General features: G+C 45.8%; 1 protein-coding gene across 8 annotated transcripts in view; it reads right to left on the bottom strand.

The window, feature by feature from the left end:
- MOB2 (MOB kinase activator 2) overlaps positions 1-15,249 on the bottom strand; it is a 116,444-nt gene that overhangs the window by 21,980 nt on the left and 79,215 nt on the right. The window contains exon 1 of one of the 8 annotated variants that reach the window (XM_055722016.1): positions 11,252-11,456. The exons of the other annotated variants lie outside the window; for them this stretch is intronic. Within the exon in view, the coding sequence (XP_055577991.1) occupies positions 11,252-11,361 (110 nt within the window). The 5' untranslated portion in view covers positions 11,362-11,456. Of the gene's footprint in view, positions 1-11,251; positions 11,457-15,249 lie in introns of those variants that run through there. 8 annotated transcript variants of the gene reach the window in all.

A 15,249-nucleotide genomic window follows, 5' to 3' on the forward strand; every position in this document is an offset into this window, starting at 1 on the left:
AGCTGAACACTGCATCATAGATGCCCAAGTCCTGGGCCCGTGACAGGTGTGGGGGGGTGGTTCTTGGTCTGGTTTTGTTGTTTTTAACTCTCCCACTGTAGGCAAACTCTGGCTGGCTGACAAAGCAAGCCAAAAACTGAGCAGAAAGGTGGCAAATCCCAGCTTCAGGCGTCTCCTAGTGTATTCTCCCCTGCTTGCAATGCCTCCCTCCCTAGAACCGTACTCTCCAAGCAGACGCTGGCACTGGGCACCAAGGGACAGGAGAGGCCATGCCACGCTAACTCTCCAGGGCATCTCTGCCCAGCCATTCCTGAGCTCATCAGCTGAGAATACAGGCTGGAGTTCTGTGTTCTGGGGTTTGTCTTGTTAACAAGCAGCTCGTTTTAGTCCCCAGGCACACACTCCAAACCCATCACGCCCATACACAATACCTGTATCCTTGCCTCCCCCTTAAGGAAAAATGTCATTTGTATTCTAGCCACACAAATGCCTCCCCTTCATCCTCCATTGGTAAATGTACTCCCACACTGCAGCCAGACAGCAGGAACGAGCTGCATTTCGCCCAGGCACGGATATCTGTATATGGAAACATTGGTATCTGAACTGGCTCTCTAGGGACCTTCTGAAGTCAGAGAGAAATAGTTCTTTCTCCATAACGGAAAACATTTCAGCGCAAGGTAGAGATCTACAGCATACCTTAAATTTCTTAATTAAAACACACAGGCAAAGGGGAAAAGTGGCTCTCAACTGAGAGCAGACAATGGCAGAGATAGCGAGCCTGCTTCTGTTACAGATGCTGCAAGCCTCAGTGGGGACATCTCCCACCATGCAGAGCCACAGGAACAAGTGATCCGCACCAAGAATTGAAAGCAAGTAAGTTCTGGGGTGGCTGTTAACACCTTTTACACTTTGGGAAAGGCAAATATAGGCCTGTCGGGTTTATTACTGCAATAGCCAGAAGAGTATTTTTTCAACACATGATCTTGAAATTCCAGAGGCCAGAAAAACTGCTTGCAAACAGCAAGGAAAAACTAAAAAGAGTATGATTGACGCATTAAAAAAAAAAATCTGTATCTCTCTTTTAAGATTTTTAGACTCTGCAAACAAAGAAAACGTAAGTGTACTGTAGTAAAAACAGAAGCTTCTTAATTAACATATCATCTATTCCCTGTGTTTTCAGACATGTCTATTAACTGAGGCAGTGATTTATTATCCTGTAATCTTATACTGGAACGCACTTAAATAAAGTGATTTTAACTTCTGTGTCATGATGAAATTCAAGTTCTGGCAGCAGCCGCTCCTCCTGGTTCCGCTGAGGCAGCCCTGTCCCTGTCTGGAAGAGCCCAGGCAGCAGCTCTGGTACACCAGTGTGGGGAGGGTGGGCACCACCACAGCACACAACCCCCTGCAGACGCTGTTATCTTCCAACCCTGACGAAATCTGTAGAGCTGGCAGATTGCAAAGCTATCTTTTTATTTCTAAACTGAGCAAATTTGATTTGGAAACCTCACGGCCTTGTAAATGTGGGATTTCACAACCCAGCTTGCACAGAGTTGCTTTTCAGGATAGAACTGCGCTTTAATTGCTGGGAATTATCTCACCCTGGCAACCCGGCCTCGGCAGCCTTCTTGCTATATGGCCCAAGATACACAAACAAACCGTCTGCTCTGCTCGGAGTACCAGGGCGCAGACAGATTTTTCTTTGTAAGAGTGGTTTAGTTTCCTCACTGCCTTTTTTGCCTTACAAGCTCTCTCTGTAAAACAAAAAAATTCCTCTAACAATACTAACTAGTTGTAAGTACTACTGTAGCCTCAAGAAAACCCGCAATAAAGTATGTCAGATATGCAGGCCAAGCTCACCGCCTTACCCGCACACTACGTTTGGGAAGACAGGTACATAACATCTGATGTGCTTGTTATCTGAATTTTACAATTCTCAACTTTTGAAAGTCTATAAAAACGTTTACAAATACATTTTATAATTATACTGTGCAGTCTGGAAAAAGGCAATACGGACTGCATGACATTCCCCAAAGAGTTAATGAGAATACTCACTCCCAGAGCCTGTGCTCTCAATAGATAAATATTTTTCAACATGGTGCAACATGCCAGCTTGCAGCTGAGCTCAGTCCTAGTTGTTGTCTCTCTCCTCGGCTCCCCAGAGGTGAGGAACACTAAAGGACTGTCTTTTGTACTTCCCGCAGGACCAGGCAAATTGCAACTATTTAGGCACAAAAAGTGTCTTGCGTTGGAAGGATAAGTTAGTTATTTTTGTTTGGCATTGCTACTACAGTTCTGCCTACCGTACGATTACATATAGGTAATGTTTTCAAAGGTGGGACTTCAACAGCTGAATCCTTCACGTAAACACTGTCTGGTTTACACCTAAAAAAATGTGGTTTAATAGGACAGAAGAGTGCTAGAGCACACCACAACTGAGAGCATACATAAGAACCGGTAACAAAATAGCTACTTCAAACAGCTTAGCTTTTTTGTAGGAGCTTCAGTAAACTCAAATAAGTTATACAGCATGGGAAAAAACTAAGCTGTTTTCACTATATTCATAAGCAATTCCACATGCCTGCACCTGTAAACTCACTTTTGAAGCAGTTGTACTAGCACACACATGTGCATCTTGTTGCAGTGAGACACACAGCTGTGAGGAATTAATTACCTACCCAGTCATTAGTTATTGAACAGGTTGGGCAAAGAAATACCAGTGTGAAGAAGCAGCCCCGCCTGAAATTTTCATCCACTGTATCAAGCTCCACAAACTCATCTCTTGCACTTTATGAACTGCAGCACTTTAATTGGGAACGATATTTATTTACTAGAAATGACCATGGGTCGAGGTCAGTTCTCTCTCAACAGCAGCTCTGAATATCAAAAAAGGATTTTGTTTTCTTTTGCTGACATTTTGGCTTTAATGTAAACCAAAGTTAGTTCAGGGAAATCCCCCCTCTCCTGGCATGCCTTCGATCAGATCCTGTGATGTAAGTACCTTTTGGTGTTAATATGAACCGTCTTGTTAAACTAAAAACCTGAAACCCATAGTTAGAAAGCATAATTTGTGTCTCCTCGCAGAGCAAGAAAGAGTTGATGGTAAAAGGAATCAAAGCATTATCTTAATTACGTAACTTTCATTAAAAATTATATGTACAAAACATTCACTACTCTAACCATGTAGCTTAAAAATTAACTTTGTGGCAGAATGATGCAGTGCGCTCTGTTCAGTTTTGTCATCAGTATCACACAGCTGTTTCAGTATTTCCTACAAAATCATGCATTAAAGTTTTGCTTTCTTTACAACAGAGGAAGAAAAATCTATTTTAAGATACAAACTCCATGGAATAATGGGCCAAAGTAAAGAATACTTGAATCACTGGTTGAAAAAAATAGTAGGGTGAATTACAGCTTAATTACTGGTACAGTTAAATCAGCCACTGTTAATTAGCTTGTTAGACAGCAGTGAATCCCAACCCTAATTTATAACTTTTCAGGATACACCAAGAGAGACCAGAAAGCTTAAGCAGAAGCACCTTTACAGATGCATACTGATCCATTAGCAAACAGAAGAAACCGAACCCACAGATACATTCAAACTTGTAGCGTTACCTCCAAGGGCTTGCTGGAACACAAATTCATTCCTTCTAATGAAATGCTGAAAGCATGGCCAAGAAATGGGCTAAGGAAAACTAGTAATTTTCAAAAATAAATATTAAAATCAGATGCACAGTTGCATACTGAATTTGTTTGATTCCCTTGGCTGCTGGTGCACATGACAAGCGGTATCTTCAACTGTTCGTGTGGATTTGCAATTAATCAGTTCATACAAGCAGAGACCAACATCTAAGATTCTTCGCCCGGACGCCAGGTGAAGGGATGCTTTCACACGAGCTTCTGCAGCCCGACATCGTGCCTCAGAACACCGGGTGGTTGTGACCTGCCGCTACTGCTCTTCAAAGCCAGCCAGCATTGCTCGCCGGAGAAGCCCCGTTTCAACTCCTGGCAGTGACCCACAGTCCGTACTGGTTCTGCAGAGACGAAACCGTGCTGCTCACGCGTAGCTGCACTAGTAGCTTCACTGTGAAGAAACGAAAGATGGTCCCTAACCAGTGAAGAAGTCGCTGGGAGTAGCTCACTATCACTGTTGGGTGATCCACTTCTCAATATTGAAGTCTCTACTTCAAAGATCAATAGGAATCCTCCTCAAAAAGCTTAACTGAAATCACTTAGTAGTCGAGCTAACTAATCTGCTAAGTTAGTTGTGTGGATTTAAAACGTGATGTATTTGAACGATGTATCTGGACATGAAAGAATGCTTTATATGCTGAAAAACAACAGAAAAATCAGTATTTCAGCTGAAACAGAATACAGTTTCTGTCTCACACAGATGATGGTCTGAAGACCTCAGCTTTACCTTTTCCCTGCACAAGTTTGGTCTGAAGAAATGAGTCACATCAAAACTGAGGACTTTGTAGAAAGAAGAATCAGCAAAATCTCATTTATCAGTTTCCTTTCCCCTGCCGTGCCAAATGCAGCCTGCTGATTGTCAGCACTTACCCCTGTAAGGTTTTGGTGTTCTGAATCTGGGAGTTGTGGTCACATTGGACTGAAAAGCAGATCTGGGCAAGTGCCTGGAGTGCGAGTGGAGTTACCAAGGTGCACCTCATGTCAACTCTCCTAGCGTTTGAGTTTTTCTAAGTCAACATGAAGAAGCCCAAACCTTTCTTCATTAACTCCATGTACTTTGTATGGTATGCCGGGATAATTTTTTATCCTGATATTAAGCTGTCCTAAGAGTTTCAATGTTCTGTCACTGCCTGCCTTTCTGAGGACAGCTGCACTCGCTGCTGATGCTTCCTTTTTTAAAAATAAAAGGAATTACGCAGGCTTCCACAATGTTCCTTTCACCTGGGGAGCATCTGCTACCAGCAGTTCCTGCTGTCTGAGCAAAAGCCTTTCTAAACTTATTTCAGGATCAGACAAATTAACTTGGAAAATTAACAGAGCAGCGTTTTCTGACAAGCTCAACCAGCCTAACTCCAGTGTTAATGGACTCCATTAACTCCAAAAGCGGGGGTTTTTTCTTCAGAAAGCTGGAAGAAAGGGTTAATCCGTGCATCCCATGCTCTTGCTCTTCTCTTCCCAGAGACTACGTGCTGGCAGCTCTTAAAAGAAAAGCAACATCTCATCTTCTTTAACAGCAATTTGCTAAAGTCTTAGTTAAGATTCTGTGAGCCCCACAGCATCAGGGATTAAGAAAAAGGATTAGAAAATACTCCTCAACAAAAGAACACTTCTATCAAACTCTGCTTTGGTGTAGTCAGAGAAAGATGTATGATAGGGGAATGGATCAATTTTGTCTTAGCCATCTTAGAGACAGAGCAACTGGTGGGAGACCACATTCCTAACACCACACCTCTTCAGCAAAGGTCCTCAGAATAGTAACAGGAAAGCTCTTCTACAGAGGATTATTCTTTTTCCTCTTACAAACTTATTTCGTAAAGAACTTGGCGTGCACAGACAGCTTGAGATACAGATACTTTCTCCATAAAGAGCAGCACCAGAAACATGGGCTATTACAACCCAGGTGGCAAAGAGACAAACCAGGAATTGCAGTCTGTGCCAGAAGGATGAACGTTGCACGCTCATACTTTGCGCAGATGAAAACAGTTGCATACCAAGGAAACTAGATAAAAGGAAGGTGAATAATTTCACAAGTTTCAGATTACAGTCAAATATATTCTTAAAGTGTCCAGGAGGAATCTTCAGAAAAAAAGAAACATACTTTTACCCCTAAAACAGAGGGAGATGCTGTTAAACCTCAGGCAAGTGCCCTTCCTATACTAGCTCTGGAGATACCTTACAGGGTTATTTCAACACACAGAAAAATTGTAGCAGTACTCTCCCTCTGGCTATTGCTTCACAGGATGTAGAACATGTAACCAAAATACAGCTCAATGTTGTAAATCCCTCTGAGGACAGACACAGACTTCTTCATTAACTTAATACAACGTACGCTGCTCACCAACTTTCATAGATGCACCAGGGTCATGACACTCCTGCAGCAAATATGAGGGAACAGACAGACTACTATCCCAAAGACACGGAGGATGCCCAGCTCACCGGACCAGCAGGGAGAGCCGCTTCTCCGGAGGGCATGTCCCAGTCGCATGGGTCCACACCAAGCTGGCAATGCCACACACGCCTGCCATCAGCGCAACCTGCTCTGTCCTGAGGACAGGACATTTGTGTCAAAGAACCAGCTCCACAAGCACACCTGTGCTTTCATACACACAGAAGAGCTACCAGAAAGCCCCTCTGGCCTGGTCACACCTTGCCAAAGCACAAGACGTTACTGCCCCATAGCGTCATTGGTCCTTCTGGTCCTTCCCCCGTAGCCGGGTGCTGAAAGGCTCTCACTGAACAAGGAATTGGCTCCCATTACAGAAATATTCACCAAGAGGCAGCACGACAATCAGTGATGTCAGTTGCCCTGACCCGTGAACATTTTTTAACTATTTTGGTACATGGAAAGTTGTGGGAGGAAGAAAGAAAAAGAACAGGATAAGAATAGCTGGCGTGGTTCTGAAAAGCATTTTGCCCGTAAGCCCCTTCCGTGCACACTGCCCTCCCTCCCCTTCTGCCTGTCCCTGGGCTTCTGCATTAACCAGATGAGCTAATGATAAACAAGGCTCTTCCTAATTACTTTCTAATACTGCAGAATGGACTAAATAATTGAAAAATGTTTCTACCTAAATTAGGATATAACAAGATTGATTTTTTTAAAATATTTGCTTTAGTCCTGTCAATACACACAAGCATCACAGACAGCAGCTATCTTCAGCAACAAGAGTCAAGGCAGTGGAGAAGAGGCAGCCACATCAAACACGCCCTGCTTCCACCTACCTACATCCTGTTTCATGAACACGTTTAAGACTACTTCGCATGATCAATTAAAAAATAGAATCTAATGTCAAAATTAACCTGGTTTCTTTCTGATCTTGCTATGAATTATCTGAGAAATAGATAAGGAATTCGATTTTTCAAAAATTTGTACGTGCTGGATGTAAAAATGCACAGCACCATCCAAGATGCCAACACAAACCTGCTGATGTATCTGACTGAAGCAATCTTTATCACACTATCACTGAAGACATTACTACACTCTTGAAAAGCACCTGTAAAAATTCCACTTTGTTAGTAATGCCAATGGCACACCTACCCAAAAGGAGTGGGATGGCTTGTTTCAAGTTTTGGTTGGTATCCAAGTCAATCCTTGCACATTGCTGCAAGAAGGGAACTCTTTGGAGGCAGAGGAGTTCCAAGTTACCTATTCCCACACTCACCCTGGACTATGCATACATATAAACCGCAGCGTACTTTATCAGAAGTCACCACACAATGGCATCGCAACTCTGTAGCTGGCATCATTCCTCGTTCCTGACACCTTATCAGAGATTATTAGTCAGCTGTCCCAGAGGGACTCAGTTTCACTGGAGACTGAAAAGCAAACACACTGACTACACAAAGCTGCATGAGGGATTTCCGAAAATCACCTGCGCAGGACCTGAAGCGCCACGACGCAGCAAACGTGCTGCAGTTCAGAGCTGCAGGTGAGCACCTGAACCGGGACTCAGGCACTGGCACCAGCAGCGAACACTGTGTCCTCAACTCACCAGCACGCAGGTCTGAGTAATGCTGACGGCCAGCTCGGTTACCCGCTGGGACCAAAGAGGGGAGATGCCCTGTGTACCCGCGTCTTCCACTTGCGCTGCTTGAGGCCAGTAAAAAGCACACCTCTGCAAGGAACCTAACAGTAGTCAGCTGCTCCACAAAAAACTTGAACAATTAATACTGAAAAGTAGAATAGTATTTCAAGTTTTTACATTGGGGTTTTTTTCCCCTTCTACCTCTCCAGAGCCACCAACTTGTAGAAAAACAAAAACAATAAAACCCAGAAAAAACTGCATCCATTTTGGTTTTTTCCCCTCCCTAACCACGGGCTAAATAATTACACAATTCATTACAGGAGAGGAGAAAAATGAGATTAACGTATTTCAAAAACATCTGAAGTGAAACGAAAGCCCTAATTAAACACTATGCTAAGGAATATACATAACTTCATCTCAGCAGTGCCATGATTAATTTTAAAGGTGAGATGACACTTTTCTAATGGTATTTTAATTTTTTTAATCGTTACAAGTGTATAGTCTTGGTCCCATCCCTGAAGTGTTAAACACAGTTTACTAACCCATATGACGAAAGATACAAGCATCTCCAGAGTTCTTCACAGCTGAATCACTAATACTTTGAAAGAGTAATAAACCTAACAGTAGCTTTCATAAAAAATTAATTAGAAAGGCTGAGAGCACATCTGTTGCTTTTGTTACATTTTTCCCTCCTTTCTGGTTCAGCTGTCTTTCCCCACGCTCTTTTAAACTCAACTCAGGTTCTCAGAGTTGCTTCTTCTTGTGAAGCCTTTTTACTTGCTCACACTTTCCTCCTGGTTTCCTCCCCCTTACCGATTTTTCCTTTGGCAGCTGTTATTCCTAGTGTGACACAGACACTATTTGGCACCCAGCAGCTAGAAGGACTTGGACCTACTAACTAATGAAAACAACATGCATGTGAAAAGCTTCGAGACAGTGAGTTATAAGCACACACAACTCACATAAATAATGTAAAAGTTTGCTATGGAGGAAAGACATACTGATTAAGTACACACTGGAACAACTGAGCTTTATAATTCACGCCCAGGAGAGAGACAGAAACTGAGGGCACTTTAGGGAGAAGACGGACACTCAATCCCTTGTCCATTGTGAATGTCTACAAGTCCTTGGCAGCCTGTGGAGGGCTGGGAGGGAACGGTGGTGACGACAGTTCCCAGTCATGCCTGAGAAAAAAAGTCTAAAATGCAGTAGGCTTTTCATAACGCCAGGCTACGCACAAGAAAGATATCCTTTGATCTCATCCCCGAGCCATGTGTAGGGCTGGTCAGGAGAAGGAAAATTACTTCAAAGTTTAGTATCAATTCCCCTGAAGTTTAATATTCCTTCATCTTCTGTACAGACCACAGAAGACTCCATCAGCAGCGTTTCAGGTGGCCAGGCTCGACAGTGGTATTCGATACGCTTTGCCCTAGACTTACTCCGAAGTAGATGGCAAACCATTACAGTAACATGGGCTTCATCTCATTTAACTTCACATGACTACAACATAAGCACTAACGAGCGAGCTGGTCACTCTCTCAGGCTGGCGTTACCCCTCAGCATTCAACCAAATCTTTAAGCCCCCTGCTCTTCTCTACCAACAATGAAGCAGACAAAGCTCTGCTGTTGGATGTCTGTATGTTCAAAGAAATCGCACCACAGCTGTCACCAATAAGCCACCATTTTTTGCCTAAACAAGGTCTCACATGGTTTCTTCTTTCACAGTCACCAGGCTTACAGTTTCTGAAGCACTAACACCGAGTTTCTGCAATGAGGAAACTCCAACTGGACTTAGTATTTACCAAGGCTCCTATAATCATAGGATGATTAAATACTAGTCCTAGCTACTACATGTGCTGTTATGCCGCCTAAGCTCTTTGCAGAATAGGATAAGCTTATGTTTTCTAGAACAAAAACTTAAACACAGCAAAATGAAGCAACAGACATAAGGTCAGATAAGGCATCTGATGTGTATTCAAGAAGAGAAATAAGAGAACCAGTCTGGCATCTAAAGTAAGTTTTTGACTTCACATTTCTAACTGGGTGCAAAAGGAGATAACCTAGAACAAAAAGACACATTAAAAAAACCCTCTCCTAGAAAATAGTAGTCACTCCCTTCCGATAACAGATTAGCAAAATACAGTTATGCCATTAATTCCAAAGCCCAAAATATTTCACGTACGATAACTTTTTCCTGCTTTCACAACAGTCTTATAGCATATGTAGAAAATAAACCTCGGGGGGGAAAAAGTAAATAAAATTATGCACAGTTTCTGCATGTAATCCAGTTGGAGGAGAAAGAACAGAGTTAACTTATACTTTTTAAAAAAACATGTACCAAGCAAATCATAAAAATGTATGTTTCGCTGCTAAGTCACAGGAAGTTACCTATGCTTTAAAATAAACTGCCATAGATGATGAACAAAAGGTTTGGCAATTCTTCCCCACCGAGGCACCCATCTATTTACATCTGGGAGTGCTGCCAACAGAACAGCTACCAAAAACTTCAAAAGGTTCACAGCATGAATAGCAAGCCGCTGGCCAAAGGATTTTATGATATGACCAGCTGTGTAACACCATATTGAATTAGAGACACACCACCCCCCAAAAATGCAAAGAAGGGCCATTAGACTTATTAAAAAGCTGAAGAATCCTGAATTCCTCAAACTAATGTTTTCCACAGGAAAATAATTTTTTTTTTTTTTTTGGGGGGGGGGGGGGGGGGAGGGTTAAAAAAAACCCCAAAAGTACTGCAATACAGCACTTTCTAAGAGCAACTCTAGGCAGCCCTGAGCAAGCCCCCTGGGCTGATTCACAGCCAGGGCTCAGCCGCTTTGTGACCAGAACGTTTCATAAGGGCTCCCCCAGACTGGCTTGAGGAGAGGAGCGGGTGAGTCAACAGAGGAAGAGGGATAATGTTTCTGTTGACAAACATTTAACAATTGGCAACAGAGCGCAGGAAACCGGGACAAACGACAGCTTGCCAAATAAAGTTACGCTGGAGCAACAAGGCTCCTTTCTGGAGCAGTGCTGGCGTTCTCCACAGATCCCCGAGAAGTATTCTCAACGCAACCGAAATAAAAAGCTGCAGTTGTCGAAGAGCAAGGCTGCTAGTCCTAGTATTTGTGGCGATGTTTTCCCCTGCGAAGCAGAACGGGTCAGAACTGCTCCGAATCAAATTACTCCACGTCCTCTGCCAAAGAGCCTGGCTTCGGCCCCCGCAGCCGAGCACGCCTCAGCCTTCACACCAGCCCTTCTCAGCTACACGAGCAATTTTTTCCCCTCATCTTCCGACATTGCTGCAGAAAACGTGCCAAAGCACATGTAGCGTCTCGGCCAGGCTCTCTACTCGGGAAAGCCAGCACCCCCGCCGCCTTCTCGCGTCCTGAAAACTCCTTTTTCAGGGAGCGCGGACACGGCCCGCAGCGTCAGGGGCAGCGCCCGTGCTCCGCGCGGCTCCCGCGGCTCCCCCCGCCCACGGCGGCTCCCCCCGGCCGTGAGGGGCCGCGCCGCGGCGCAGCCCGCCCGCCCCTTACCGCAGCACTTTGCCCACCGCCTGCAGGACCATTTTGCAGCTTAATCCCGGTTTGGGACTCGGGGCGAGGACGGGCCGTTCCGCGGGGAGGCTGCACTGATCCCCGACCATGGTACGGCGGGACGAGCGCGGAGCGGCGCGGAGCGGGGGAAACGCCGGGCCGCCGGTGGGCACGGCTCGGCCCGGACTCTGCTCGGCCGCTCGGGGCGGGCTCTGCCCCGCCGCCCGGCCCGGCCCCTCCGCCGCTCGGGGCGGGCTCTGCCCCGCCGCCCGGCCCGGCCCCTCCGCCGCGGCTCCTCCCGCCGGGCCGCCCCGCCTGGCGCTGCCCCGCTGGGCCCGCAGAGGCCGCGGCGGGGGCCGCAGCCCGCAGCCCGCTCCCCCCGGCGGGGCGCCGCTCGGACGGCGCGGCCGGGGGTGCCGGCACCCGGCCCCGAGGCCCCCGAGCCGGCGCTGCCCCCTCCGGCCTGCGGCGGCCCCAGAGCAGCGCGGCAGCACCGGCCCCACCTGTACCGGGCCACGCCGGGCGCCCGGTGAGAAACGGGAATAACGAGGCTTTTGTGGGCAAGACACGGGAATAACGAGGCTTCTGTGCGCAGGGCCGGGCAGCGCTGCCGGGGCTCGCCCTGGCGCCGGGCTGGGTGCGTACTGCCAGGAACGCGGCTCTGCCCCGCCAGCGCCAGCCCGGCAGCGGCACCGAGGCCTCGTAGCTCAAACCGAGAGGGTGAAGAAGAGTAAAATCGCGAACAGCAAGAGCCACCTTGCCGTTATGGCCAGAGCTAAGAGCAGGCACCTGGTAATGGCCCTCAGAGGCCGAGTGACCAAGCAGCACCCCCAGACGCAAGGCCTGCGGTGACACACCAGCAAGTGTTACACAGAGAAACCACTTTGCCGTCAGTTTTCCTAACAGACCTTAGAAAGATGCTCAACATCCAGCTCCTTCCTCAGCCACGGCATGTAACCACAGCTCCACACACACCTTCTGGGCAGGCAGCTGTGCCCACAGCTCGCTGCTGGAGCATTTAGAGCCAAGCCGTGGCAAAAAATGTGACTAGCGTGGCATAACGTGACCCGGAACACAAAGCCCCGAGGACATCGCTTCTTCCGACACGCCAAAACCCGATGTGTGACATCTCAGAGAACACAGTGGTTTTGCCATTTTACGTACACCTGCGACACTGGCTGCGGCTGGATGGGGCAGTTCCCCAGCCAAGCACTCCAGTTTGTCTACTGAACGGGCAATCTTCCCCAGTGAACAGAAAACCGACACTGTCGAATCAAACCTAGCACAAATCACATCATTGCTGCTGTCACCAACACAACATCACTTGTCTAAAGTGGGTGGGAATGGGACCACTGTTTGCACAAACCCAAGAAACTGCAGCCACGTCACCCAACCTGGAGGAACAGCGCGCTTGCCGCTCAGTCCCAGAGCGCCCACACGGGCAGCAGCGTTTGCCAGTTACACACTTTTACTTGCATGTCCAAGACAGGCATCCACACCCTTGTGAAGCGGGAAGTATTTTTATTCCCACTCTCCAAGCAATCCACTTCAGATGGAGTTTTAATGACTTCACTGATAGCACACAGGAAGCCTGCAGCTGAACACAGCTCAGCTTTCCACTCCACGGCCTGGCGCTTCGTGCAGAAGATTATCCTGCCCTTGAAAAAGCTGATGCTTGCTCAATCTTTTCCCGAAGTAACAGTGACTTGTCACAGAAACATTAAACAGCAAGTCCTGGCAAATGGAGAAAGGACACCTGCCAAGCTGAACAGTTGCCCTCACTTCGTTCACCAGTGAAATCTGCACAGAGAGAATTTTGTTTGTTAAAAAAAACCACCCTAAAAACAACAAGCCTGTGATATAAAGCAGCTTAAGTTTTATTAAAAGTCTGTCTATCCAAAGTAAATTAAAGAAAAATCCAGGGGTCAAACCAAAATAAATACAGCTCTGTGGTGTTACAGTTGTGTTAGGAAAGCTGGCCTCTCCATGACTCTCACAGCTAAGCATTCACGCTTCAGAGACAGAGCTTCAGTGGTCTCACACAGGTTTGCAACTGACACTCTGCTGTTAAAACTAATAGATCAACTGAAATAAAATTTTTAAACCTGCTATCTTTTTACCTTGACCCAGATAAATGACCCACTTCTCCGTTCTGTTAGCTTCTCCATCAAACCAGCCCCTTCCTTTCCCTTTCCTCAACCACATGTCTCCGCAGCCCCCTTTCCAGCCTTTCTTCCACCTATCGCTTTTCCTCCCGTCCAGCAATATCCCCTTTCTGGATCAACTGCATGCTACAGTTTACCTGCAGTACTGGATTTTATGCAAGTTGTGGGAAAACCCAGCCTCTCAAAGTCAATTTTAAATGCTCCAAAATAATAAAAAAATGAAACAAAGTTATTATAGGAAGCACAACTTAAGTACACGCGCTTTATATATATGGCATCAACATAAGTAATTTAAAACACATCTGCAGTACAGAGTCTCACACTTTAACAAGATTTAGAGCACATGTGCAAACACAAATGAGTTTACTTGAAAGCTGCTGCATCCAGAAAGAGCAGCACTCGATCTAAAGGCAATATGCTTAGTTGAACACAGCTACTGGTCCGATCTCTGCCTATGCATATGCTGAAGGATGAGTACCTGCACTTCCTCAAGGGTGTGCCTGAGCCACCTGACACCCTGCCTAGTTACATCCACCGGTGGCCTCTTTTTCACTTGCTTTTTCAACATCCTCTGCATGTAACAACTGCTGGATCCGACCGTAGCACAAGCATGCTTCAGCAGTGTCAAACTGCTTCCAGCACAACCCCTGCCCACCAGCCAGTTTTGAAAGTTCACGGAGCTGTGTACGGAAATCACCGCTAAAACGTTAACAGAAATATCTGTGAATGGACCTGCCAACAGCTTTATGATTTGTATCGGTCCTACAGACGTATCAGCAAAGCAGTAACAGCACCAGTGGCACAGAGTAAGGGCACGAAATGGTGCACTGGGAAGAGGGGAGCCCCATTTCCCACCACCTACACGCGACTGTATGTGCTTACATTACACTGATGGAAAGGTTTCTACATTGATCCCCACTACCAAGCCAAAGAACGGTACTTATAAATTTCATGAATAATGCTTTGTATTTATAATTATGTTAAAGCAGCAGTTAATTACACATTTATGTGCCCCTTTTACGGTTCCATAAAAATCAAGTGTATAGCAGCCACCACATGGATGTATACTAGTACCCAGAGATTTGGCAAAGAAAGTCATACCAACCCAGACAAGCAAACAATGTCAAGGAGAAAAAAAAAAAAATCACGACTACTATTTTGATTGAGGTACAATTTAGCATTTATATGCATAAAAATGAGCCCTTGTAATGTCAGATTGTAAAGTTCTGTTTCAAATCAAACTGAAGCTTACTGTGTGTCCCTGCCTGACACACATCTCAGTTTTGACAGCTAATTAGACTTTTTGTTTGACTTCAGCGTGCCCTGCTACCATCTAACCAAGTACTCTTTCCTGTTACCTCACAGCACATCCCCAGATCTCTGGAACCACTCAAAATCAGCAATGAGACAGTTTTATCCTTTAGCTTGCCTCTAAGCGGCATTTATACTGAGATTACATTTGCTCTCCATTTTGTCATCCTCGCAGAGCAGCAAAGATGGCATGAGCAGCTTTGCTCCATGTAGACAGTAAAGGCATGGATTTGGGACAAGACAGGCTGAAGGCAAAGTTGCCTCAGTGTCAGCAAGCAGTTTGGAGGTGATCGTAGTGAAGGCGGAAAGAAAAGATTTCAAGGGTATACTTTCAGCTCCACTCTTGAGATAACAGCAGGAGAAATCAGGCTTCCTGACTACACAAGGGTGTTGTGATACAAGCCTTATCAACAGTGGCTACACACATTCCAGAAAGTTTGTGCATAAAAGATTGAGCTTAAAAGCAGCCCACTAGTAAGTGACAAGGCGCCTACGTTTGCTGCATTACTGGAAGCTCTGGTA

The sequence above is a fragment of the Falco cherrug genome, chromosome 10 (genome assembly GCF_023634085.1).
Source record: "Falco cherrug isolate bFalChe1 chromosome 10, bFalChe1.pri, whole genome shotgun sequence".
Classification (NCBI taxonomy): domain Eukaryota; kingdom Metazoa; phylum Chordata; class Aves; order Falconiformes; family Falconidae; genus Falco; species Falco cherrug.